The 26,390-nt window shown below is 41.9% G+C and overlaps 2 protein-coding genes across 6 annotated transcripts; both read left to right on the top strand.

Moving 5' to 3' along the window:
* Positions 1-518: 518 nt before the first annotated feature.
* On the top strand, positions 519-3,931 carry LOC125763911 (DNA ligase 1). 2 transcript variants are annotated; one of them, XM_049427635.1, is made up of 5 exons: positions 519-650; positions 716-805; positions 1,103-1,261; positions 1,330-1,764; positions 1,837-3,931. In XM_049427635.1, exons 1-5 carry the CDS (start codon positions 631-633, stop codon positions 3,731-3,733), a joined length of 2,601 nt encoding a protein of 866 aa, XP_049283592.1. In that variant the 5' UTR covers positions 519-630; the 3' UTR covers positions 3,734-3,931. The 2 variants fall into 2 exon arrangements, with proteins under 2 accessions (XP_049283592.1, XP_049283591.1); XM_049427634.1 differs by lacking the exon at positions 519-650 and having other exon boundaries at positions 728-805; positions 888-1,261.
* A 4,952-nt stretch (positions 3,932-8,883) lies between these two features.
* LOC125763944 (uncharacterized) lies at positions 8,884-26,132 on the top strand. 4 transcript variants are annotated; one of them, XM_049427686.1, is made up of 4 exons: positions 8,884-9,328; positions 22,922-23,776; positions 23,877-24,177; positions 24,247-26,132. In XM_049427686.1, the coding sequence occupies exons 2-4, from the start codon at positions 22,968-22,970 to the stop codon at positions 24,361-24,363; spliced, it is 1,227 nt and encodes a 408-aa protein (XP_049283643.1). In that variant the 5' UTR covers positions 8,884-9,328; positions 22,922-22,967; the 3' UTR covers positions 24,364-26,132. The 4 variants fall into 4 exon arrangements, with proteins under 4 accessions (XP_049283643.1, XP_049283642.1, XP_049283641.1 ...); XM_049427685.1 differs by lacking the exon at positions 8,884-9,328 and adding an exon at positions 10,558-11,094; XM_049427684.1 differs by lacking the exon at positions 8,884-9,328 and adding an exon at positions 16,848-17,696.
* Positions 26,133-26,390: the final 258 nt, after the last annotated feature.

The following is a 26,390-nucleotide window of genomic DNA, read 5'->3' as shown; positions in this document are numbered from 1 at the left end:
CGTTCGGAACCAAACTGAAATGAAGATGAATAAAATTGCAATTGTACTAGCAATAAGCTTCATGGTACTCTTAAACAGCACTAAAGCAGCAATTTGAGATAGAGTTTTCATTCGAAGAAGAAAAAAATGAAGTCGAATTTCACACCAATTTTCCAACTACCTATATTCTTAAAAGTAGCTCGACAAATCGATTAACAAATGCTATATGATCTAGAATATGATGGAGCTTCATCAAAATCAGGCTGTTTGTTAAACAGCTTTGAAGTCACCATTCGTGTATCGTGCGAGTCGCCCGTACTGCTTTTGATGCTACCTATGGTAATCAAACAAGGACATCCATAAACCTATTCGAGATTATCTGATTTTTTATTTTAATCTCTGATAAGCCTGTTGAAACATCAACGAATCAGTCGAAAAATTCTGCAACACGTTTTGATAATTTGAATTTTTCCCTACAACACCCTGTATTCAAGGTTGATATAGCGACAAGCTGTGTAGCAACGTTGTGACACATGATGAACTGTCAACATTGCGTTTGACAAGTGGCGCGTAAATACCGGCGTCATCATCAAAAACATCTTGCAATCCGTCTCGCCCTGTGAACGTATTCCTGTGTTTTCATGTAAAATCATGTCCCAAAAATCCATTTTGTATGTATAAATTTGTTTTAAAAGTTACCCCTTTCCAAATCATAATGCATTACGTTTTGTTGCAGATCTTTTTTCGGAAAGAAAACTACGCCATTGGAGGAAACTAGTGCGGTGGCAAAACAATCTCCGGAGAAAAATAATACATCTACCGAAAGGTGCGTATTTGGTGGAAGCACCTTTTGGCTCTGAAGATTGAGTAAAAATATACTCATTAAAGTGTGTACGTGCGTCGGATAGACGCTTGTGTCAATCGCGGACAGAATGTTGTTGCGCAATTTAAAGCAGCTGGTCCCGTTGGTGAAACGGATCACCAACTACAGCACCATGCACCGATCCAATGCAGACTTGGTCACCTTTATCCATACCTATTGCGCGTCTAACTATCGTACTCCATCAGCATTAAGTAGTGTTTCTTCCTATCATTCTTTCCGGCGTTCAATTACTCTTCGCAGCAATGAACCTTTGGCAGCGAGCAAACGTTCCATCAGCTCGGAACATGATGATGCTTCAAATTCACCGGTGAAAGTTACTAAAAAAGCAAAACGATCGCGTGTCGTTTCGAGCAGCAGTAGCAGTGAGGATGAACAAGATCGCAAACAACCCGTCAAAAGGTATGTGTGTCACGTCTGCCATTGTAAAACGCCGCCTACTAATATTTAAACTGTCGCTTACTTTACAGCAAAGAAAAGAAATCACCTTCCCCGAAAGCTTTGAAAGAAGAGCCCAAACCGAATGGCAAGGCTGACGTGAAAAATGGAACGAAATTAAAAGTAAGCCCAAAGAAAGAAAGCGATGGTTCAAAGGGGAAGAAAGGTGGCAAGAAAGGTTCACCCACAACAAAAGCCAAGTCGCCAGTTAGCATCGTGAAGAAGGAAGAAAATCCATCACCCAGCAAGGATGAATCCTCTTCGAAGAAGTCTGATCCGCCCAAACAGATCGCCAATGGTTCCGGTGGTTCCGGTGCTGCACGATCATTTTTCTTTTCAGTGAAAAAGCAATCAAATGAATCGGAAAATGGAAATGCAGGGACGATAGCAATAGATGGATCGAAGTATGATCCCTCGAAGAAAAACTATCACCCATTGAAAGATGCATTTTGGAAAAAGGATGAGCGGTTAGTGGCATTTTGCTCATTTGCTTTTAATTTATATTAAATCCTTGCCTCTTTTGTGTCATTCTTCAACAGGGTTCCATACCTGGCAATGGCACGTACGTTTCAAATGATCGAAGAAACGAGTGGTCGTCTCCGGATGATTGAGATTCTATCGAACTACTTCCGCTCGGTGATATTGCTCAGCCCAAAGGATTTGCTCGCCAGCGTGTATCTCTGTCTGAATCAACTAGCGCCAGCCTACGAAGGAGTTGAGCTCGGTATAGCGGAATTTTCCCTTATGAAGGCCATCGCACAAAGCACAGGCCGTAGTCTGGCACAGATAAAGGCGGACGCACAAACAACAGGCGATTTGGGACTCGTCGCCGAACAGTCCAAGAGCAGCCAGCATCTAATGTTTCGTCCGGCACCGCTTACGGTAGACGTCGTGTTCGGCAAGCTGCGTGAAATTGCCTCGATGACGGGCAGTGCCTCGATGGCAAAGAAAATGGACAAAATCCAGTCAATGTTTGTCGCCTGTCGGCATTCGGAGTCTCGCTACATCATTCGCTCGCTGGCCGGTAAGCTGCGCATCGGTGTAGCAGAACAGTCACTTTTGCAAGCGCTGGCACAGGCTTGCGCTCTAACGCCACCACAGGTTGACCCACCAGTTGTGAATGCTTTGGCCGGGGAGTCAGAAACGCGTGTGAAAGCAAGGGTAGAGGAGGTAGCGCTTGCATTGAAAACCGTGTACTGTCAATGTCCGAACTATAATCGAATAGTACCGGTGCTGCTGGAACACGGTATACGCCAGCTAAGCCAGCACTGTCCGATGGAACCGGGCACACCGCTGAAACCCATGTTGGCCCATCCCACCAAAGGTGTGCAGGAGGTACTACAACGATTTGATGGTATCGATTTTACCTGCGAATGGAAGTACGATGGAGAACGGGCTCAAATTCACCTGCTCGCTGACGGTAGCGTACAGATCTTTAGCAGAAATCAGGAGAATAACACGAGCAAATATCCGGACGTGATCGCACGGCTAGAGTTTACACGCACGGAACCGGTCACGAGCGCCATCCTGGATTGTGAGGCTGTCGCATGGGACACGGATAAAAAGCAGATTCTACCGTTCCAGGTGTTAAGCACCCGGAAGCGCAAGGATGCGAACGAGGCAGACATTAAGGTGCAGGTGTGTGTGTTCATGTTCGATCTGCTCTACCTGAATGGCGAACCGCTCGTTGAACGACCGTTTGCCGAAAGGCGGGATCTGCTCTACAAACACTTTCGCGAAATCGAAGGCCAGTGGCGTTACGCAACCCGACTCGATACGAGCGATCTGGACGAGCTGCAGCGCTTCCTGGACGAGGCAGTCCGGGGCAACTGCGAGGGACTGATGGTGAAGACGCTGGCACGTGACGCAACGTACGAAATCGCGAAACGATCGCGCAATTGGTTGAAGCTGAAGAAGGACTATCTGACCGGGGTGGGCGATTCGCTCGATTTGGTTGTAATCGGTGGTTATCGGGGACGCGGAAAGCGTACCGGAACGTACGGCGGTTTCCTGCTCGCCTGCTACGACGACGAGAACGAAGAGTATCAGACGATCTGCAAGATCGGTACGGGATTTTCCGATGAAGATCTGCAGCGCCATACGGAATTTTTCCGCCCGCACGTCATACCGCAGGCAAAACCATACTACCGGCACGAAGCTAACGTGGTGCCGGATGAATGGTTCGAAGCGGTCCAGGTGTGGGAGGTACTATGTGCCGATCTGTCCCTCAGTCCGGTACATCGGGCTGGGATTGGAATCATCGATCCGGAGAAAGGTATTTCGCTGCGGTTTCCACGGTTTATCCGAGTACGCGAGGACAAGGGTGCAACGGATGCGACTAACGCAAGGCAGGTTTCGGAGATGTATCTGAATCAAGATCAGATTAAAAATCAGACGGGTGGTGCCGCTCGCGATGCGGAGGAAGATTTCTACTGACGCGTTTATTTATGCAGCGCGATTGTCTTAAATTATAGTGAAATTAGAAGCAGTTTTATTAGAATACCCGTAAACTGGGCAGGGCAGTATACTTTAAACACGATTATTTTCATTAACTGCAAGAACAATGTGGTGGTTATTTAAATATGTATTTTAATTTTTAGCTTAATAAATTGTCCACATGTGCCCTGCATGTTAGAAGCAACTGATTCTCTTGCTCTGAAACAAGCATTGCTAGTAACTGCAATGGATTGCATCCGATCCGAATCATCGACTTGAAGCTCAAGGCATAGAATTGAAGATTTATAACAATCCCCGGAACGTATCTGAGGTCTTTCGATCAACAATCACACAATTTTGTTTATACATCGGAACAAAAACCTCCCTTAAAAAAACAATAAACAATGGGTGTGAAATATTTCATGGAATGGAGCAAAATTAGCTATTTCCTTCCATCGGACGAAGTTGTCAATAATCAGAGCATTTTTTTCATTTTAAATTGAAATAAATTTTACTTAAAATAATAATCTAGCCATATATGGCGCACGCGTATACGCACATTTGCTGTACACGTTTCTTTACAGCTTTAGCTTAAAAATGTTGACCGTCGTCGGTCAACACATTTTTTCTTTACCTTTCTTTGTCCTTATGGTTCCAGCGTGCGTCGCTGAATCGCGTGATCGATGTTTTCCTATTCTTATAAAATTATTAACCAGTGCGCTTAGTTGTTACCTGGCGCGTGATCAGCTGGGTTAGGCCTATGTTGTCGTCAGCGACACCTTACTAATTCGACATATGCAAATATTCGAGTTCGGTCCACCGTAATAACACAATAATCCAACGTAACAGAACTATAACACGCCTCGTTTTTTTTTGAGAATAAGAGAAAAAAATTGAAGAAATAGATAAAAGTGATGTTCTACAACGTGGTAGAGATTAAAAAAACAACACAATTTGTATTTACATCCGCGATTACATCCCAAATGTATCTACTTTTTATCGCGTTTGAGTATTTTCTGTTCATGATGTGGGTACTATATCAGCGATTAACGATTTTTTTTTCCTAGGGTATCTTATATTTACCTAGAGCGTTTAACGATAAATTTTTACAGTTACAATAGCTTTAATCCCTACAAATTTGTACAGCTACATTTTTGTATATACATCTTCAGGGCATATTAATAATTTCAATTTCAAATTTTATTACAGATGGCCCCAGCAAACGAAAATAATAACCTGGAACCCGTGGAAGATTCCATTGTTTACAAACAAACTGCTGTAGCCAATGTTTTAAGTTATATTCTAAGCATCTTATTGAATGGGGAATTTTATTTTCTAAACAATCAATCTGCAATACAACAAACTGGTTTTCTAAACGATCCTTTGCAGCAAATACTACCCGAATCGGTAGATTATACTGTAATGGCTTCCTATAACCAGGAAGAAAGCTTCATATTCATCGAATATCCAGAAACTTTCCGTACCGTCCAGGAACCTTCCGTACCGTCCTACGAACGGTTTAACGCAGGCGATATAACGTACTCTACTAATGGAAGTGATGGCTTTGGATTAGATATGCGTTACAACACAACCGAGCGCTACATTTACATCCATCAGGTGCCTGTGCAAAATGCAGACGAGTCCGAAGAAGACAACGGAATAGAAATGGAAGAATAAGATCTGATCGTTGAATCTGTTTTTAAACGACGCCTGCAATGGATCAAATTGCTCAAAATCGCCTCCACCGTACAGGTTAAACCTACAGCTCCCATAAAAAATGGTTGTGCTTTGTTCATGTTTTAGAATTTATGATTTGGAAAGGCTGCTCTATTACAACTTGTCACCAAAGTATGCCGAAGAATATTTAAGTTAAAAAGTGTGATTAACTCAACTCAATTCCTGCCAAGCTTAATTCCTGCCATTAACAAATGAAATATCTCGTGATAAACAATGCATTCCCGAAAATTTGGCTGTTGTAGATCAGGGATGAGCAACCTTTTAGAGTTTCGGGCCACATTCAACATCAAAAACTGTTTGGCGGGCCACATTGCAGGATGCATTAATATAATAATGAATGTATTAAAGTTCCTTATATCTAGTCTGGACTAGACGCATTGCAGCATTCTTGAAAAGTGAATAAGGATTTAAAAACCTTTTTTCTTATTTTTGCGTGTTGCATTAATCGGGTATTTTGCATTTTTAGTTTTTAATAACATTCTATATAAAGGAGCTATAAAACCAGCTCGAAGGACGCATGCGACCCGCGGGCCCATTCAATTTATATGCAATTATAGTTCAAAACAACAAACATACGTTAGGGTACATATTGGCTAGGCTATGTTTAATTTAAAATCGCATGTCCCAGATGCTGCGAGTAGAAGCAATAATTAATGGAGGAAGAAGAAAAATCGCACAAAGAAACGCGAAAACATCTGCACAATCGACAAGAAGGAAAGCAACGACTGAGACAAAAGCTGTATTCTAAAGGTCTAACCTAACATCGACATCACAAACAAATGACACACTTTATACCATCTACTATAGTTTAAAAACCTCGCCAAATGCTCAAATGAAGAACCGTTCATTACTTAAGAGGATTTATTACTAAAATCCGCAAGCCAATATTACATTTAGTAAGCCAAAAATGGTCGACATGACCTTAGTGCTCGTTATGGTAAGCAGAGAGAGAGAGTGTGAGAGAGAAAGAGACAAAGACAGAGAGACAAAGACAGAACGAGAGAAAGAGAGAGAGTGAGAGAGAGAGAGAACTGTTGCATCGACGGATGCATCGACTGATTGCAACGCACCACCTTCAAGGTAGTTTAGGAACGCATCATACCTGGGAAGACCATACAGGAATTTCAATAATAGGGTAAGTTTACCGAATATGTTGACCAAAACGATGGAATTTTACCATAAATTAATCTTAATTGAAATGTTTGTACTTCCGAATACTTTTTCGCAGATGTCAAGCGAAGTCTGAACCACGACATCCTGGAAACGAGGTTCATCCGCTATCTCTATTTCCTGGTATGCCGCGAAACAATATTATAAGGATTTGCTGCGAAGTCATAAGATGTGTGGACCACAACATGCTGGGAACAGCTTTCACCCACTATCGTCTTTTCCCGCAGTATGACGCGAAACAAGGATCTCAATTCGGCGTGCCATTTTTCTCTACTCCACAAACTCGACTTATTGCACGTTTGATACGTCCAGCAATTTTCCATAGCCACGGATCTTGGACTGGCAGATAACAAAATCGCTCTTGCCATTTTTGAGTATATATGATGGAGGCGCTCAGGAGATTAGGATACCTCGACACCAAGATACAGGAAACTTCAACAACCCTATCGGAAGTATAGTTGATGATCCTGCCCGTGATTGGAGAATGGATAGGAAAACATAGCCTTAGAGAACTACCAATGAGATATAAATAGGGACCAACCTGTACATTTGCCTAACATGACCATCCACATTCTCTTAGTTTAGTGAATATGAGTTTTGGTGCCCTAGAACAGCGGTCCCCAACCTTTTTAGTACCGCGGACCACTTTTTGTTCGACATAAGTATATCGCGGCCCACATCTGCTTTCTATGAAAGGACTCGTAATGTATGTATACCACTGTTGAGGCGATTTTTTAAATTAAACATTAGCATAGATTATAATTGTTCACAATCTGACACATCGAGAAGCGTAGAATGATTTCGTTACGTAAAATCGCTTGAAATGGTAAACAAAAAGTGTTAAAATAATCGGTCCAAACGGCCGAAAATTTCTTCCGCGGACCACTTCTACTTAAGCCACGGACCACTTGTGGTCCGCGGACCATAGGTTGGGGATTACTGCCCTAGAAGACCCGAGTAATAATGTGCATATTAATGTGCAAATTGAATCTGGATATTGGATGTACATTGGAAGTATAAGGCATGATATAAATTTGATATAAATCGATCAGCATAAATATCAGTATCGGCATTGAGTTGGGCAGAAATAATATACTTAAACACTAGATTAAAGAATCGCTTAGAGAATAATGTCAGAGAAGATGGTGACACATCTTACAAAGTTCAAAGAAGTACAGAATTGTGGAAAAAATAGTGATGAAAGTAAATCGCAATGTAATAGTATGAGTACCTCACATTCGTCAACCGTGCGCCATTCTCTCTTATAAAACGTTTAACGTGTCAATACAGGAACAAAGTACTTACATGACCTTAGGAACTAGCATATATCCTATCTGTTATCAGCAGGAAACATTCGTTGTAGGCTAATAAGCATCAATTATAATATAACCATATCTACATATATACATATATTAAAATATAAAATGCTCGTGTCGTGTTATTTATTATCAAACACCGATTGGTATGAAATTTTGCAAAACTGTAAGTCGTTTTATACCCCACTAATGGAGAGGTCGGGGAGCATCGTTCTGTAACCTTAGAAACGTTTACCTTCCTATAGCTATTTGTAAATCGATGCTAAACTTTTCGCCAACGTCTCAGGAAGGTTCGTTAATGAGTGTTTTCACACGATAGCATTAATCTGGTGAGCTTTAGAACATTCCTTATCAGGACTAAGCTTCGTCCATGTTTCGACAGCATCGGTATCGAACAGCAAAAAAAAAAACTGAAGCCACTATCCCACGAACTCAACCACCTTGTTATGCAAGGTTTTGCTAGTTAAAATGATTTTTTTTCCAATATTTTGATTTATTCGTAATGGGAAAAGCTTACGAAGGGTATACCAATATTATACATGTTTCTAAAAAAATTCAAAAAAAAATTTTTTAAATAGGTATAATCATTCTCAATCAAAATTTAAACATACCCGAAGTGCATACACACAGCACGCCACTTGTATCCTTTGCCGGTAGTTAGATTTCCAGTATCAAAACAATCTAGAGAGGCACTTGCATCTCCGCTGTCCCACAACGAATTTCCCAACCCCCGCGTGTAACGTTCGGTCCAAAACAATCACGACCAGACCGCGTGAACACGCCAAAGGACTTTGAAAGGATACTGGATGGAATGTACGGCGCAAACGCGCTACCTTCGTCACCACTAACACCACCACCACACTAACGACCCTTAGCCATTCATTGATACAGCGAACTGGATGTAGCACGGACACGCCATACCACGTTCGATCGTTGAGTGCGCTGGACGGACCGACATTTTCCGTGCCGGAAAAACGCACACATTTCGGTCGTATTGTTGAGAGTTTCTACCGGAAAGTACGGCCGTGCTTTTTTACACCTTTCCGTGTTGTACCGTGAACGAGTGTGTGTGTGTGTGTGTGTATGTATCCAATGACCACGATTTGCATAAGAAGTTGACCGCTATTAACGTGCAGTGCATTAATAAATGATTTTTTGCTGAAAATAGTATTATAGCAAAGTGTAGTGATAAAATCAATATACAGTAAAGCGTCTGTGTCACACACCAGTGCTACCTGTTTCAATTCTATCATCTGCAGCAGGTGCAGCACCGTTTTCCGTGACCTTCCAAACGTATCTGCAGTGTTATTGGTGAACGTGCCGATATACAAACAGCAGCCAAAATAGCCGGAAAATTCAACAGTAACTCACAGTAAGTAATAGCAACTGCAGCAGGTTACTCGGTGTTCCCTGTTTGACATTCCGCTTGACCTTGGGAGCTGGCATTTCAAAGTCCACACACATCAGGGACCGACTGGGTCGGGAAGTTGGTTACTTACTTTGTGTAGAAAGCTTCGATTTTTAGACTGGAGTTTCTATCGCTTTTGCTATCAAGCACCACATGTTGGTAGCATACCGAACACATGGTAATGTTATGATGATTACGCAACAGGAACTCAACACAAAAGTGATGCAACTGTATGACAACATTGTCCAAAAGTATTGCAGTTTTCCCGCAAGCAAACTGACATTTGCTTAATTTGAAGTGTAAACTAATTTCTCTTTCTCTTTCCTCATTTTTTGGCCTACTAGATCCATGAGTGTTGTATGTATAGCTTACTAAAATTATTTTGAATACTGGGGGGATTCCATCCTTATCTTATTATCTTATCAAAATCACTCTAACTGGAGAATTAAAAGTACTTTTGCTGATGGTGGACAAGAAAAATGTAGTTCACTACATCGAAGTGCGCTAGTGCGAAGGGCACGAAGACTTGTGTGTTGTTCCATATTGTTAGCGGTAAGTTGTTAGCCCTTATAGGCTCCCTTATGACAACGTCCACCAACTTCCACCAGAAGACGAGCCATCTTGACAGACTCTCGTACAGGTTTGGTACCATTAATAATCCAACCTATTCCACCCCATATTGGTAGCCTTTACCTTGGCACTGAGCATACACGGTTCGAATGTTTCTAGCAGCAACGCTGGAAACACCGATAACTCGCTCATACATACACATCCACAGAGCAAAAGCGAAAAACAAAACGGCGTTCGCTATGCGTGGCAAATATACCCGCGTTGGTCGCGACGTTGCTAGACCACAATGGTCCAAGAAATAAGAAGAATGGTGGAACAAAAACACAACAGTCTCTACTTCTTCTACGTTGACGATCGGGTGGCTACGATACCAGCGCAGTAGTAGTGAACGAACCAAAATCCGGAACGGATCTATTTCGACGATTGGAAGCTCGGAGTTTTACATTCAAAAGTTACCCCTTTAAGCAGTCCTTATTTTTTCTGTGTTTTAATCAAGAAGAAGAGCTACATTCACTGAACATCCTATTGAGTACATGTGACAAAAAAAACAAAAAAAACCCTAGCAAAGGTAAGCCTCCATTGGTCGTGCACTTGAAATCGTCGTGTGGTTAGTGATCGTGCCAACTTGGATCGGGATTTAATCTGACGTCTATTTTCTATCAATGACTACTCGAGTGACTGGGCTGAATTTGTGTGCAATACTTTGAGTAAGCGCATTAGTGTGTGGGGCTTTTCAGGGAAACACAAACACACACATTTTATCGACGTATTCCCATTTCTGTTCAGTGCATTCGGTGGGGCTATTCTTGGATGCACTTTTTGGGGCAGTGCAGTGGAGGAGAAACTATGTTGCGGGCAGATATCTTCATGGTCTAGAGGTCTCTTTTATTGGTACAGGTTGCCAGTCAGTCGTGCTTCTCGTGTCGGTCTTGTCGAGTTGTGAGTTCACGCGTACTACGGCCCCGGATGTGTGTTGATAGTGCAAGTTGTAACGCAAAAACAAAATTCTACATTAACTAGCGCTGCTCGCCAGTCGAAATTAGTTTAGTGATCGAAAGGTACGGTGTTGGTGCGTAAGAAAGAAATACGAAGAAATACACAGCAGAACGGAACCATCGATTATTCAACCGCGCTAAAGCTCATCCCATTCGTTTTTGGAGGTAAGCAAATGTGGCTGCTATTGGCAAACCCGGAAGTGGGAGTGCGTTTACCATGTGCTCTTGTGCTAGTTTGCCCCAGTCCTTCTTTCGTCAGGTGAAGGTGAAATAGAAGTGAAATGTGGGCGCACAGCACAAAGTTTTCTTGCGTGAGCAATATATTCGGTTCTATTGTGGGGCAACTGTGACTTCATGAGGAAATTAGAACTTGAAAAAATACATTATTTTTTTTAAAGATTTGTGAAGAATTGTTCTTTGTTACTTCGCTATTTTACTGTTACGAAAATCGGTATTATAAATTTCTAAAAAAAAATTCTTCAAGGTTAATTTTTTTTCTTTCTTATCCGTAAGTTGTACCAATTCTAAGAGTTTTTTAAAAATTAAATATTCTTCCACAAAATGCCGGTCAGACGCTGCACCCACCGCATTCATGTTTTTCTCGGTGCTACCCCGAGTGCATTCTATTTACGGAACTGCAACGATTTCCACCCCTATTGGATCTGATCACGATCAAATCAGCTGTTGTGAGTGTGGCGTTTACCCGGCCTTTCCTTCCTTTAACCGTACACATTTCAGTGGGTTTCGAATTTTAAAACCCCCTGTTTTTTTTCTCCACCACGCTCGTCCGTCCCCCCAAACCCGTGCGCGGGTGACCCTGGTTTTTAACGCATGGTTTCTGTATCTTGTTTTTTTTTTTCACGCCAGTGTGTTGGTGTAATGTTTGCCTGCCGTAAACTTGAATCATGCGGTCCGGGAGTGATCATCTCATGGTGGATGTCTCGTGTTCCCAGTTTGCTGTTGCAGTGCCATGTGTGCCCCAAACGATGTATCACACGGTGGACTTCCATTACATCCTCTGCTGCAATGTTTGTAGATGTGTGTTTTTGTATTGGTGCACCTTTGGTGTGCTACCGTTGCCGACAAGGTGTCTAGAAGATACGGTTTGTTTGCTCTTATTTCATGTTTCACGCTTATATCATATCAAGATCGTGTTGTAATTCTGGGGAAAATGAAATCCAGAAGGTGGAAGCTATATTTGGTTTATTCAGGTAACCTGGTGGCTTATTGTCAGTAACTTTAATTTGCCAATGAATGAAAATCAATTCTGGGTTCTCTGTAACAACCGAGATTTGAACGCAGAGTTGTTTAGTAACGACTATATTCTTTGATCGGCCATAAAACGTACAATTGTTTGTAAGTTTACCCTTTACTGAGCTTGGAATCATCCAGAAGAAGAATGACTTCAGTCAGTCAAATAAAACTCCAGCAAAAACTGAATCAGGAAACACTCAATTAGTAATGAAAACAATTACTCAATTAGCACAATGCCTTCTTAAGATTGGTACTTCTTGTTTAATTGCAACCATTGAATCAGTATTACAAGAGGCTTTAAACGGTATCCTATTAAAGCTTCACTTAAATATACCGCGTACTGTCCACTTCGTTACGACCTTGGTCAATAAAAGGGATCCCGGCCGGTCTATTGCCTAACGCTCCCAGTTGATAAGCTAAGCAACATATGACGAACGTGTGGTGGATTAATTGGAAGCCAATAGGTGGTATGTTATGTGGCATGTTATCAGGACTTGGAGGGAAAGGTTTGAAGGAGAATCCAGCACAAATGCAACTGATAAGAAGAGGTGATTCCTTTGGGTCTTTCAATGACGTCGAAACCATCATGCACAGACGGCATTCGGTCTACGTGTCGTCGGTCAGATGATCCGTTGCATCTCGGTAGCGAGTGATTAAACGATGTGACCTTTCGTGAACGCCCGGGGGGGAAAAATAGAAAACAACCCAAATGTTGAAAACCTGATCTGTGTGACATCACAAGTTATTATTTTTTTGGGCTGAGATAAGAAATAAGAACGTTACTATAAATAGAACAAACATAGCTTAATGGCGGACAAACACGGTACGACTTGTTACATATTGTTGTTGCTGTTTTGTGTTCTCCATAAAATTTATTCGACGTTTTATTGATATTGACCTATTTTTTTTGCTTACCAATATATGATCCAATGTACGTGGACCATACCAGAAGGTGCAACTGATAACAAGTCTTCCTCACTTCTGTGCCGAATAAAGTAAACATTTGTTGATATCGACCAAACACCCGATTTGATGACGAATCCATTGACCACAAATTGTGCCTGACAGACGCGTGCACCATGGCGTGTTTATCGTGCAGAAGCACTTGGATCACGGATCACGCACTGATCACGCGTTGGTATACCGATCACCTCGATCACGTCACCTTCTGCGGCATGGGTTTGAACCACTATTTCCGTTCATTCGTGTATTTGTGCGGCACGGTACAATGTGCAACACGCCGGTGTGCAATGGCAAACGCAGTCGGCATATGTTTCGTTACTCATCAGTTACGAAGAGGTTACGGATTAAACAACTGCAAAGCACTTCGAGTTTGGAGCGTCATATTGCATTCGATCTACAATATTTTAGTTCATTCTGTAGGAATGGATGAGAAATATCTGGTGATAGAAGACATTCCTTACAATCTGACATTCTGAATCATGATTCAAAACACAATAAAGCTCGTTTAATATACAAAACTAAAACGGTTATTATAGGGTGCTAGGGAAAGTTAGGGATTTTCGTTTAATTTTTGGAGGTTGTTTATGCACTAAACACACTCGTGATATATTTAAGTACCGTACCGTATGATGTTTTGTTATAAAAATAGCTAGCGCCATCACGCAACAGAGTACAAGTATAGAATATCCCGCCATGTGTAATTGGTTCTAGTAGACATGGAACATGGCGCCGGTGTGTTGTTCTTCTCGCAAACAAAAACGTCGGAAGTACTCAATACGAGCAGATGATCTACACCAAGGACTTTCGCATCTTGGGAACAGGTCTACAACCGCGAAAGTCCTTCGCGCCGATCGGCAGAAAAAGGATCGTACGGAGCACGATCAACAACCCAGTGTAGTACCTTGGTTAACCGAGATCACGATGACAACGATCAAGTTACTTGGTTTTCTCCGCCGATATTTATAATTTTTCCCTGTCGTATTTATTCACTTCAAACCGAACCGAATATACTTCCTTGATGTTATTGCAGAATCGTTTCTTCCTTCGCGCTGACAAAGCTCACTTCAAGGTTACCTGTTTTGAGGTCAAGATGTTTACGCAAAGATCGCGTGGCGCATTCGATTGGAAGCAGTAGACGATAGGAAACAAAAGATAATTTAACAGAATGACCAAAAGTGTACAATTTTGGTTTTGCTCGGTTTTTTTATTCATTTTCCCATGCTCATTATAAGAAAACAATCAAAGCGTTGATGGACTTAGATAAGGATCGCTTGTTTGCTGGTGGTAATAGGGAAGATAGTTTTGTTTTCGTTACTTTATCACATCACACAAGGGAGATAAATTTATTGACAATAAGTAAACAATATGCCGTACGTGTACGGGGAGAGTTTTGTTGTGAGTCTTTAATTTGTACTAACGTTACAAAGGTAAGGGGAATATTTGCTGCTTTTGTAAGCGTTATCTTTATGCTGCGAAGTTGATGATGAAGTAGAATTCTGTTTCACTGTAATATGAGTGTAGTAGGACATTCTGTTGGAAGTCCTCCAACAGGTCCCGCATAGTGCAGGCTGATGTAATATATGGTAACACCTCATTCATCACACTTGTGTGGCAAAGATCATGCCATCGGGCAGCTGTCCGGTAAGCTGCTTCCGGTGTATATTGGTAAAACCTAATAATAACTCTAAACACTCTGGCCTAATCATATTTACAACAGCGAGACCTACTTAAACTTCATTGTGCAGACATTACACGCGCGCTTCTGGTGTGACTCTCTGCATCACGTAGTGAAGAGGTGATCATCGATGAATCGATTCGCTACCGAATTCTCTGATTGCAGGTAGCTTAATGGTTGATAACCTGCTTGAGAGGTTTGAATTACAACCAAACGGGGGGGAAAAATCAGTATCATTAAACACTTTCGGATGAACATGAAGGTGCTGCTAATGTTCTAGGGCTGGGCAATAAAACTGATGTTCAAGTGGTCGGTAAACAATGCATCAGGTCTTCGTGCACTAATAGGGTCAGCAAGCGACACAGGTGATAATGGATGGGTGATAAAGCAAACGCTTGTTCGATGGACCACGTTGTCGCTGGATGGTAACGTGTGAGATTAGACATTAAATAGATCTGAAGTACCTGTGAAGTGGCGATTGCACTCTAAATTGCATCTGTTTGGTTTCTTCCAACCTCCCACTCACCACCAATGTCTATCAAACAAGATGCCACTGATGACCTGTCCGATTGACATCAATCAGATTTGCAAACTAACGTCAACTGTCGCCCCCTGGACCGTGTGCCTACTACTAAATTGGCTCTAATTGGATGGCATCGTCTGAGTTTGGGATTGCTCCGGAACGGCTCAGACGGCTTGGGACCATACTCCCCGCGGACATAAGTAGCGTCTGCAGTTATTAGCAACAGCAGTGAGCTGTTGTTGGTTGTTGGTGAACGGTTTGCCGCTTCTATACCATCGTTCGGGAGGAATTCCTCTGTTTTACGTATGTCACTAAGAGTCGGACATTGGCATTGGTTGACGCGGTACGTGATGGAAAAAAACGGAACCTTGGGTCACTAATTCGAAGTCGTAAACAAAGTCTCGATTATGGACGATCACGTCGTCCATGTTGGGGAAGTTGTCGTTTGCTGTTGTTGCCATTTAATGTCATTACAAACAAAAGCAGATACTGCAACAAAGCAACTGTGTTGCAACTGTGTTTGTTTGAACGAAATGTTCCTAATATCATTTCTGTGTACAGTATCGTCACCCAAAAAAAGATATCGACTACTCCCAATATCTGTTAAGAAGCAACACAATCAGCTGTTCGCTGTGGGAAGAAAGTGTTGTCAGCTTCCTTCTGCTTCTTCTATTGCTTTTTCGCAGGATACATTTAAGTTGTGCACAAAAAATACAAAAAGTAGATGATATCGTGTTGTAGGCCTCGAAGACTTTGACCTCTACCGCAAGCGGCATATGTCGTCGTCTTCGTTTTTGGGGCATGTATCGTTCTGCTTCCTCACCCCCCAAAAGAGCGCATCACACACAAATGCAAACGCACATGCACATACCGGGGGACTCTTGTTTTTTCAACCCCGTCGTGGCAAATCCAAAACAAGCACACACACACACACACACACTGCTACACGTTTCCCTTTACCCCATTTCGCGCGACCCTTTTCCGTCGTCTACAACTTCGCTGATCACTCGCTCGCTGCATGATCAGAGGCTTGAAGGCGCGCGTGCGCGTGTCTCTACAACTGTGTGTGTGTGTGTGTGTGTGTGTGTGTGTGTGTGTGCGTATATGTTGACATCGGTGGTCTACTGCACAACAAAGAAAACTACTTCAAATACCAACATATCCAAGGTGTGTTGCTCGAAGAGAGCCGTACTATCGGAATGCAAAATGTCTGAAAAACAATTCCATTTCTGATAAGGGCAACATATTTATGTTGCTTTGTGACACGCTTCTTACAAAACATTTATGCTACGGGGGTGTTGAAAACGAAAGGGTTTCCCACACAAGGGCAGATAAAGACCGATGAGAAGCAACGCAAAGAAAGCTAGAAAGAGAGAGAGAGAGAGAGAGAGAGAGAGAGAGAGAGAGAGAGAGAGAGAGAGATAAAGGAGAAAACAAACCGCATAAACGCAGGCGCACACGCACACATACAAACACATATCCGTGGTACCACGATACCGGTTTTCCGGCGGCTGTGTGTAGTGGTGTCTTGCACCCAACGCATCACACTTTGCATTGTGTGCCTGTATGTGTGCGTGTGTGGACAGCACAGAAGGCAAATAAAAATATCATTATTTTATGAAAACACACCCCAGTGAAACGGCCCCATTGAAATGGGATGCGTGCAGATTGGTCATTCATTCGACGGCAAGCATCGAGTTAAGTCGCCCGTACTGTGATTTCTCCCGTCCGGTTCTAACAGACTGGGAAGCCATTACGTGTGCAGTAAAATCGTGTTTCGTTCGTACCAGTTTTGTTTGCGTGTTTTTCCGCACTATTTCCGAGTGAACATACAAAACAGATACAATTAGCATATAGTTTCAAATAAAGACACGAGTTCAAGAGAGAACCAACCGTTAAGAAAAGAAAGTGATAAAAAAGGAAGGACAAAGTGTGACCCGAAAGTTGAAAGCGAAAGGGAAACATTTTAAAAGAAAACAAAATCACTTGCAAATACGCAAAAACACGGCGGAAAAAAACATAAACATACATAATTGTGTGTGTGTGTGTGTGTGTGCGCGCGCGTCTGCGTTTGTGTGAGTGTGTGTTGAAGTGTGTGTTGTCTGTGACGAATTTTCGTTCAAACCACTCGCAAAGTGTCGCTTCAAGGACAATCGGAACATACCGAGCTGTTCTAAGCAAAGCATCGAATTTGCCAAAAGAACATAAATTAAAAGAAACATAAATAAAAAAGCATTTAAAAAGTGTGTTTTGATAGTTGTGGAGTGAAATTAAAAGAAAACAACGCGTAAACCACACAATATTGTACAGTATGGCGGTACAGGTGGATAATTTGTTATTATCAGATATTGGGTAATTATTTTAATTACTATTATTTTTAATCAATTATTTAAATTTAATTAAATTATTTTATAAAGCGATTTCTGCCCAAAAAGTCCTCATTTGTAGTATGACATAACATTTGCTCTCGCGACCGGTAAATGAATGAGGTGATCTATAGCGGCGATCTTAAAACCACCCTCCCTCGATGGTTGGTAAAGGAGAGATGAGATGGTGGTTGAATGATGTGTCCGAATTGAGGGCGCTTTTTTGTTTATAAATACAGTTTAAACTTATATGTACGTTGCCCGTTCGAAGAGAGGTGTTTTTCGTGTGCCTTTTTGTTTGCTTCATCCAACAAACAAATACACAAAACTGATCTCGTTGCTGTGGTGATGATTTAGATTCTTACTTTCTTGTTTCGTTTTGCTGATCTTTTACCTTCCTATTCTGAATCATTTCAATTGCGTTTCGATGCGTGTCGAGGGAAGATGAGCTGATGGTACGATTATTTACGCTACGCAATTTTTGTGGCCTCCATTTTTGTTTGTTTCCGCATGTAAGTGAGTTAGAATGGGGGTAGGAAGGATATTGACCTCAATTTACAAGCAAAAAAACAAATGGAAGAGTTGTTTTTTTTATGAAGCAAAAAGAACACTTTTTCTAACGAGATTAATCGCATAAATATCACAGCAAAACTAATTAGCAAATGAGTGAAATTTATTGTTTTTTTTTGACACGTTGTAGTGCTAAATTATGCTCGTTTAATGTGGTCAAAATTAAGCAACAAGTGAAGCAAATTCTGTGTTTAATTTATACTTCCAACTTTGCGTTGGTGCAAGTCACGTTCATCAGTATTCACACACTAGCCAAGCTCCAGCGTAAAAGCTTCCGTTAACAGCAACAAGGCCGTGAAATGCACAACGCTCCGTGAAACAACTGTAAACAGTCGGTTGTTGCTTCCTGCTGGCGTTCTAGTATTCTAGGGTAGAGAAATCATAGAACCGGTTATTCTGCAGCATAACGCGACAAAGGAAGCATTGGCGTGTTAGAGTTTGCGACTAGCCCCAATCCTTGTCGTGGAAACGTTCACAAAGAACTTTTGCAGCATAATATTCTAACAGACTTTGTTCTTTTTGCCATCCCCCTTCAATCAAACGTTTCATTTAATATTGATTTTGTTCACAGTAAAGAATTATTCAAACTTTAAGAACCATGAAGCATAACTACACCCTTTGCTTCCCGGCTGTCCTTGGAGCTTATTTAAAATGATTTTATTTTGTTGAGGCATTTCGGTTGTTTTGTTCTGTATTTAAAATGGATGACAAAGCAGTAATTTATTCACCAAACGGGTGGCAATTGAACTTGAACTTCTTTCTTGTCTGTCTGCAACAAACGCTGCAGAACTTTTGTCTACATTGTTAACATTGCAAAACAAAGAAAGTAAAGGTATGGAGACTTGTGTGATGTATTTTATTTACTCCTAGTTCATTTTCGCCTGAAAACCTCCGACAGTAAAACGTTTCTTTTCTATGCAGATTGCATACATTCCGGCTCTTCAGTACCGGACAGACAATAGTGCATTTCGACTGCATGGTCAAGAAAAATTACTTGTTGGACTCTATTTTTCATTTATCTTAGTGTGAGATTAACAATGTATTTTGATTCAGATGAAATCAGAGTAATTTTCAGGTGAAACTTATTTTTGAAGTTCCTCTTTCTTCTACCAAATATTGTTCATGTAAGGATTGTATTTTATTATGAATTATTATGTTTTGAGTTATTATTATTTCACAATTGTCACAAATGGTGGAAAAAGCAAAAAAAAAACAAAAAAAAAATACTTTAAAAGATATGAAGAAAAAAAAGATAGATTCAACCTGCGATCGTGTAGTATAAGCGAGAAACCTTATTTCTCTATTAAAAATATTTTATTTTTTTGCTAAACGTTTCCATCGTTCTACCATTATTGTATCACGGTATGCAATGTATTTCATACCGGTTAATAACCACACCATACCTTCTTCACAATCGCTTAGCGAAGGAGTTTTCAATGAAAAATAAAAAAAAAACGGCCATTGACGGCATGCATTCACAAATCAACGCACATCAATTGACCTCGTCACATCGATTCCCCGATAAGCAGGGAAGCCGGAGTAACTATACCACCCTGGGCTTGTTCTGCTTTGGCTTATCTCTTCCTTCCCTATCCCGAGCGGAGTGCGGAAAGTGTGCTTTGTTTAGTAAATACGCAAACCCCGCACAGTTTAACACAGCGTAAGGTGAAGGGACATGTGGCATCATGAACTAGATTTCTAAAATTAGCCGACCCGCCAGATTTCACCTTTCGATCGATCGTCGCCACAATTCTCGCATGTTTTTGTTATTGTGCGAGCGCGCGTTGATGATGTTCCCCCCATGTGCAAGAAGCAGAAGCAGCTTCTTCGCATGCAGTCCGGTTTTCTGTTGCACGTGACCTTCTCGGACTGTTTGCATTGTAGCGTTATCAAACAACCGCCCCTTCTGGCCGTATATGCACACGGGGGTGAGTTCTTTGCTCCCAAGGATCGTCACGCTTCCGAGCGAATGCGAGATTATGCTTCGATCTCGATCGTTTCCGGTCGTGTGCACACAAATGACATTGACAGCTCGTGTCAGCCATTTTGCGATGTGTGGGCTGGTTAGACGGGTTGTCACTATTAACGATAGTGTGTTATACCCTTCTTTGCATAACGAGCTTAAATGGAACGAGATAAACTTTACGTAATGTCGCTGGAAATCTTGCTAAAGTGGTGCTTAATATTCGAATCAACAGTTGCCATTTTTATACTCCAACACGTGGCACCTTGAGATGCTCGATATGGATGTGTTGGAATCGATCGTTGGAAAGAATGCAAGTTGAATGCCGATTTACCCTGCAAACTGCAAACTGTTTCCGCAAATCTCAAGTTATCATTGTTTGCTGATCGAGCGAAAGGCAAACGCATCAGAAGTGAGTACAGCTCGTCGTTGCAGTTATCTGCAGTAAAGCATACAAACAAAGTTCAAACAAATGTCATTTTGCTCAGTCTGTTAAGCAAACGCAAAAAGGCTTTTGTTTGCTTCATGACATTGAGGCATCTAATGACATTTTATTTAAAAAAAAACACACACAATAGGAAGGAGACATACTTGTTTCTGCCTGGGGGAGTGTGTTGCTTATCGTTCAGACTTGATCACATCTTGGAAGAAGTTCTCCTTCTTCTTTCCTTATCTAATCAAGCTTACACCAGAGTGGTGATTGAGAAGAAGAAAAACAACGTTCTTCACAATAGGGGTAAATACAGTCAAAAGATACAGGACCTAGTGCTAGGGTTATTTCACTCTCGAAAGGGCAATAGACCCACCGCGGGTTGTTTTGTTTCCGCTTCTCTTTTCGCGCCGTGCGGTCGTTGTCCTTATCCTCTGGTCTGGTGCACCGATTGGACTTGACAGGTTGATCCGTGCCGGCGGGATGCTTATTAAATTTCCATCGCAGTGATGAGATGGCAGCGTAATTTGATACAGAAATTCAGCCATCTATACCCTCCCAGGCATGATGTTGAATATGAAGAGATTTTTAATATTTAATTGAGGTGTAAATGATAAAAGTTTATTTTATTATGGTTAATGTTGGTGCTCTGCTGCTAGACTGTAGCAATACAACTGTTTGATAAAAACGTCCTTTCATGATGGAGGCGCCTGGTGGTTAATAATAATTTGTAGGTTTAGAAAGCTCATAATTTGTTCCAGGGGTTGTCAAACTTTAAGTTTTGGGATATTTTTTTAAATTTATTTTTCAAGGGAAATTATCTTCTTCTGAATCTTGACAAACAAAAATGAAGGATGTTTACAGTTAAAACTATGTTAATAAAAATCAGTGAGTTTTTTTAATGAAACAAAATGAAATCAACCCAAAGAAAAATATTTTGTATAATTTGTTGTAAAAAATATGTGTTCAATTATGTTCCCCTTCATCTATTATACATCAACCGGACTGAAAGGTCAATGTTTAACTAGAATATAAACATTATATTGAAAAAATAGTTGACAATCCCTGACATACTATGTGAAAGCTTAAAAACAAGTTTCTTTGGTTTGAATAACTGAAGTTTTACGCAATTCTTTGCCACTTGCTGTATTTTCAACAAGCATTCGAGCTACCGTATACGCTACCCGAACTTTTCGTCCTGTTTCATAACAGCCGATTCCCTTCGACGCCCTTTCACTGCAACAATGTGCAGGACATGTGCGTCAGAAAACATCAACCAAAATCGGCCCCGGTTAGGTAATGATCGATGTTGCTGTACCGTGTAACAAATCGCCCCATTTCTACACAGCAGTATTCGTGTCCATTTTACAACACTGGCCAGTGTGGCGCAGTTTTTCGCTTTACTCTCATTACACACTAGCGGCGAGAGACAGGCTTGTCTAATAATAAACTCGCCAAGAAACAAATGCATGGCTTGGTTCGGTAGCTGTTGGATGCTGCCGTTCTGTATACAGTGGCTTGTTTTTTTTTAGTGGGTTGGTTGAAGTTGCTTCTACAAATACCGAAAGAGTTGAGCAATGTTTACATGTTACTGGGTCGACCTCGATGAAGATTGTAGCGAACGTTCACCATCATGGTGTGCATCTTCTAAATTGCTGGATAAACTCTTGCGTAGATTATTCTCCCACCCGAAATTTACTTTCTCTCCTTTGGGGTCAATTAACTTTTGGCGGATGAGGAAGTGACTTTCCATTTCGGGGTTGTTTAAGACGACGTTGAAAATGTTTCGCCCCGACACCACTATGCTGCAACTTAGTAAGGCGCGCGGCTTTAGTGGTTGTGTGATGGTAACTTCTGTTGACAGCTGTCAAACCCCGTTCGGTACACAAGTTGTTGTTGTATGTCATGTGAGTACCCGATGTACGTAGTGAGGAGAGCCGTGTGATGATAGTACGCTCTTAGTACGTGATGAGATTCGATACTTTTTCATCTTCTCTCCCTTCCGCGCAACGGTTCGGAATAGACACAAGGTCTTTGAAGGTCATCACAGTGATCGGCTTAACATTACTTAATCGCACCGAGAGTAAAGAGAATGGCCACAAAAGGAAACAATTCGTTCGGCTGTCAGGACGTTAGTTGTGTGTTTTCCTTCCAGTACAAATTAACGCAGAGTTGTTGGAGACACGGTTTTAAGCTTCCCACTAATCGCATCTTGTGTTCTGTTGCTTTTCTCTTTTCCGCCATCCAGCCGTTCCATATCGTTGGACACCGCGACACGCCTCAGAAACGCCGCCATGAGTAAGCTTATTCGCCAGGTGTCGATCGAAACACCGGCACCGAAGTTGAAGGACTGCGTGCTGAACCTGGTAGTACCGGTTCCGGACACACCGGCCCAGGGTGCGCGCATACTGGTCGTGTATGCGGGTGCCTGCTACCGCAAGAACCAATCCACATCGATCTCCTCCATCAGCAGTCAGCTGTCGGATACTGGGGACATCACGACCTCGCTTCATCTGCTCGCCAAGCAGATGCAGAGCGGTAGCTTCACCAGCATCAGTGAGGAAGGTCCGGACAGTGCACCGCCTCAGCATCATCAAACCTCGGTAGCGATTCAGCACAACCCGCAGGCACATCAGGGTGTACGGGATGGGGCACTGTTTCCAGGTTTCGAGGTGGCTGGCGTTATCGAGTCACTCGGCACCGAACTGAAACCAGACTGTGGCTTTAAGGTGGGCCAACGCGTAATCCTCTACCCGTACGAGGGCGTCCCGCACGGTTACTCCGAGCTGATGGTGGTACCGGACCTAAAGTATCTGATACCGATTCCGGACGCACTGTCGCTGAGTGTTGCCGCCACATTGCCGACCGGTGCGCTACTGGCACAGAGTGCTATCATTGCCGCGCACAAGATCGTAGACGAACTGCTCAAAACCCGACCGGCCGAAAAGGTGAAGATCCTGATCGTCGGTACTGGGGGGTTGGCACTGTGGGCGGTACGCATTGCCGCGCAGCACTTCTACACACCGGCCACCAAGGATAAGATACAGATCACTGTTGCGAGTCTGCGAGATGAAGGATTTCTGGTGGCGAAGAAATGTGAACGGTAGGTGGTCACTCTTGCGAAAGACGTGGGTCTTGTGGATGAGAAAGGATAGCTTATCGACATTTGTTTTCTTAATGTATTGCTCCATGAATAACTCCAGGGTAAACATTGTCCAGTGGAATGAGGATCTGTATGAGAAGCAACTGATCGAGCGTACGCACGACGCTTGCGACGGTTTGGTAGACATCGTGATCGACTTTGGTACGACGTCGCGCAGCTTGCACCGGTCGATGCAGTGCCTGACGAAGGGTGGCCATATCTTCATCAGTGACGAGGTGGCCGAGAAGTTGTTGCCCAAGTTTAGCAAGCGTGCCGAGGAGCGTGGCCAAACGATCGAAGCCGTACCGACCGGTACGATCGAGCAGTTGCATCAGCTGGTGAAGCTAGTTTCTTCCAATGAGGTACGTGTTTGCCGACGTCCTGGAACGGAACGTCCTCATAGCTCATCTGTATGAAATTTTCCATTTTAGATTGAACCACCGCCACACTCAGTATTTCCCTCGGATCAGGCCGCCGATGTGGTGCGCAAGCTGGCCAGCTCGGAGATACCCGGACGTGCCATCCTGAAATTCCATGATATTGAGTAAGCATCCCACATCCTCACTGCTGGGACACATCGTCAAGCATAAAATAGTTTGTTCCACACAAAAACAAAAACCAAAACCACGCTCTTCACTGTGAAGAAGAGATCGGACCGGATCGGATTGTTTCTTTCCTGTTCCTTTTCTCCCCCTCCCTTTCGTCGTAATATCCTTCTTATTCTCATATCTTCCGCCATGGATGTATCTTTTAGTTTGTAAGCAACAAAACAAAACCGCGAAGCTGTTAAACGTATCGACGCCGTATAAACTCTAGAAGCAAGTGCTTCGGTCGATCGCAGCTGGCAATGTTTGCAGGTTGTAGGAAACCAATGTAGGAAAACTTCAGTCAAATGAAACAAAGCGTGCTTGTAAAGTCGCGAAAGCAAACATAAACATATTCTGAAGGTGGTGTAGTTTATAGCAAGACAGAAGGAAAACAAAAACGCAAAAATAACATTTGATAAACGCAAGCTCAGAATACATGTTGAATAACGTTAGGAAATGGAAAAAAACCTCTAACCTCTATCAGTGTACGTCCCATACTAAAAATGGGGCAAAGACTAAACCATTGAATGTAACAATAGAACCGTGTAACCTGAGTGCTGTGACATGATGCATCGGCATGGATGATTGTGCGGGTGCGTTTTGTGTGGAGATTGTGTTGTTTGTGTGTCCCACCTCATCTGCCTGTTTCTGCGTAAACACACCAAGCATCAACTCATCAACACACACCATCGCACATTATACGCACGCGTTACTCTAGCCGATTCAAATTTGTCCCCGTGGTAACGTGCAAAAGAATGTTGAGGTTAGGTTAAACCTTTTTGTTTTAAGAAATTTGCTGCAAATTAGTAGTGCAATGTGGATTGTGTTTTTTTTCTTCTTAACTCTACCCTTCGATGTTATTTTTTCTGTTTTTGCCTTTTATTTTCTTTGTACAAAAAATGCGAATAATTACCAGACTCTTTTTTGTACTAACTTACATGTGATTTATAATAGTATGAAAATTTCGTCTAAATAATGATTTGCGCTTCGTGAAGGTAAAAATTGTAACACAAAAATCTTGAAGAAAGGAAGAAATGGAACGAGATGCAAACGGAAGGAAAGTACAATAGTTTTGATGGGTAAGAATCTTAAAAAGAAACGAAAAAAACTGTGTTTTTGCGTTAAAACATAAAATATACAAGTAAAGAAGAACAGTACATAAACCACACTTACACTTCACTATTAGGCAGTAACATAAATTGTCGTTGCGATGTATGATGCGAGTCATGATTAAGTGGTAGCACAGTAAAAAAAAACATACACAATGCAGTTGTGAAGGACTAAAGAAAAATAAAAAAAAGCATGATAGTTATGCTGTAGTAGACACAACAGGAACACAGGAAAGAGGAAGGAAAGGGAATAGGGAAGGGCTGTATGTTGGACTATTGCGAAAACCCTCAACCCTGTGTCTATATTGTTTTTCTTTTACATACACACCTTACACAAAACAAATACGAAGGGCGGGTTATATACAGTGCCGGAAGATGGGAAGAAAAGCATGCACCCAAAAACGTTTCACGTGCGGTTTCGCTCTTCACTTTCCTTGTTCCTTGGTTTAGCGTTTAGTTGATAACTTAATAGTTTGTAAAAGTGCGTAAAACATTAGTCGAACGAAAGGTAATTAGCAGGAAGCTTAAACACTGTGAATGAATCAATGCAAAGTGTATTATTGGTAATGAGTTAAAGGTTAAACAGAAAAATAAAGAACTGTATAGGAGTTACAAGACAAAGGTACAATGAAATCGTTCCTTACTGTGTTTCACATTGGTTGTTTTCTTTTGCCAAAAACTGGATCACCTTTCATCTTTCAGCAAATAACTTCCTTGCACTCATATTCTTATTTTGAAACAGAGCTTCTTAGAAATCTCATCTTAGATCGGAAATTAGATTTAGGAGAAGACTCTCACAATGATAAACTATGACTACATACCGTAAATGTATCTGGCAGATGGAGATATTTACTGGAGTAAGCGATGTCTAGAAAAAAT

The sequence above is a fragment of the Anopheles funestus genome, chromosome 2RL, assembly GCF_943734845.2.
Source record: "Anopheles funestus chromosome 2RL, idAnoFuneDA-416_04, whole genome shotgun sequence".
NCBI lineage: Eukaryota > Metazoa > Arthropoda > Insecta > Diptera > Culicidae > Anopheles > Anopheles funestus.
The sequence above is the reverse complement of the archived record's forward strand: the minus strand, read 5'-3'. Positions and strand labels throughout refer to the sequence as shown.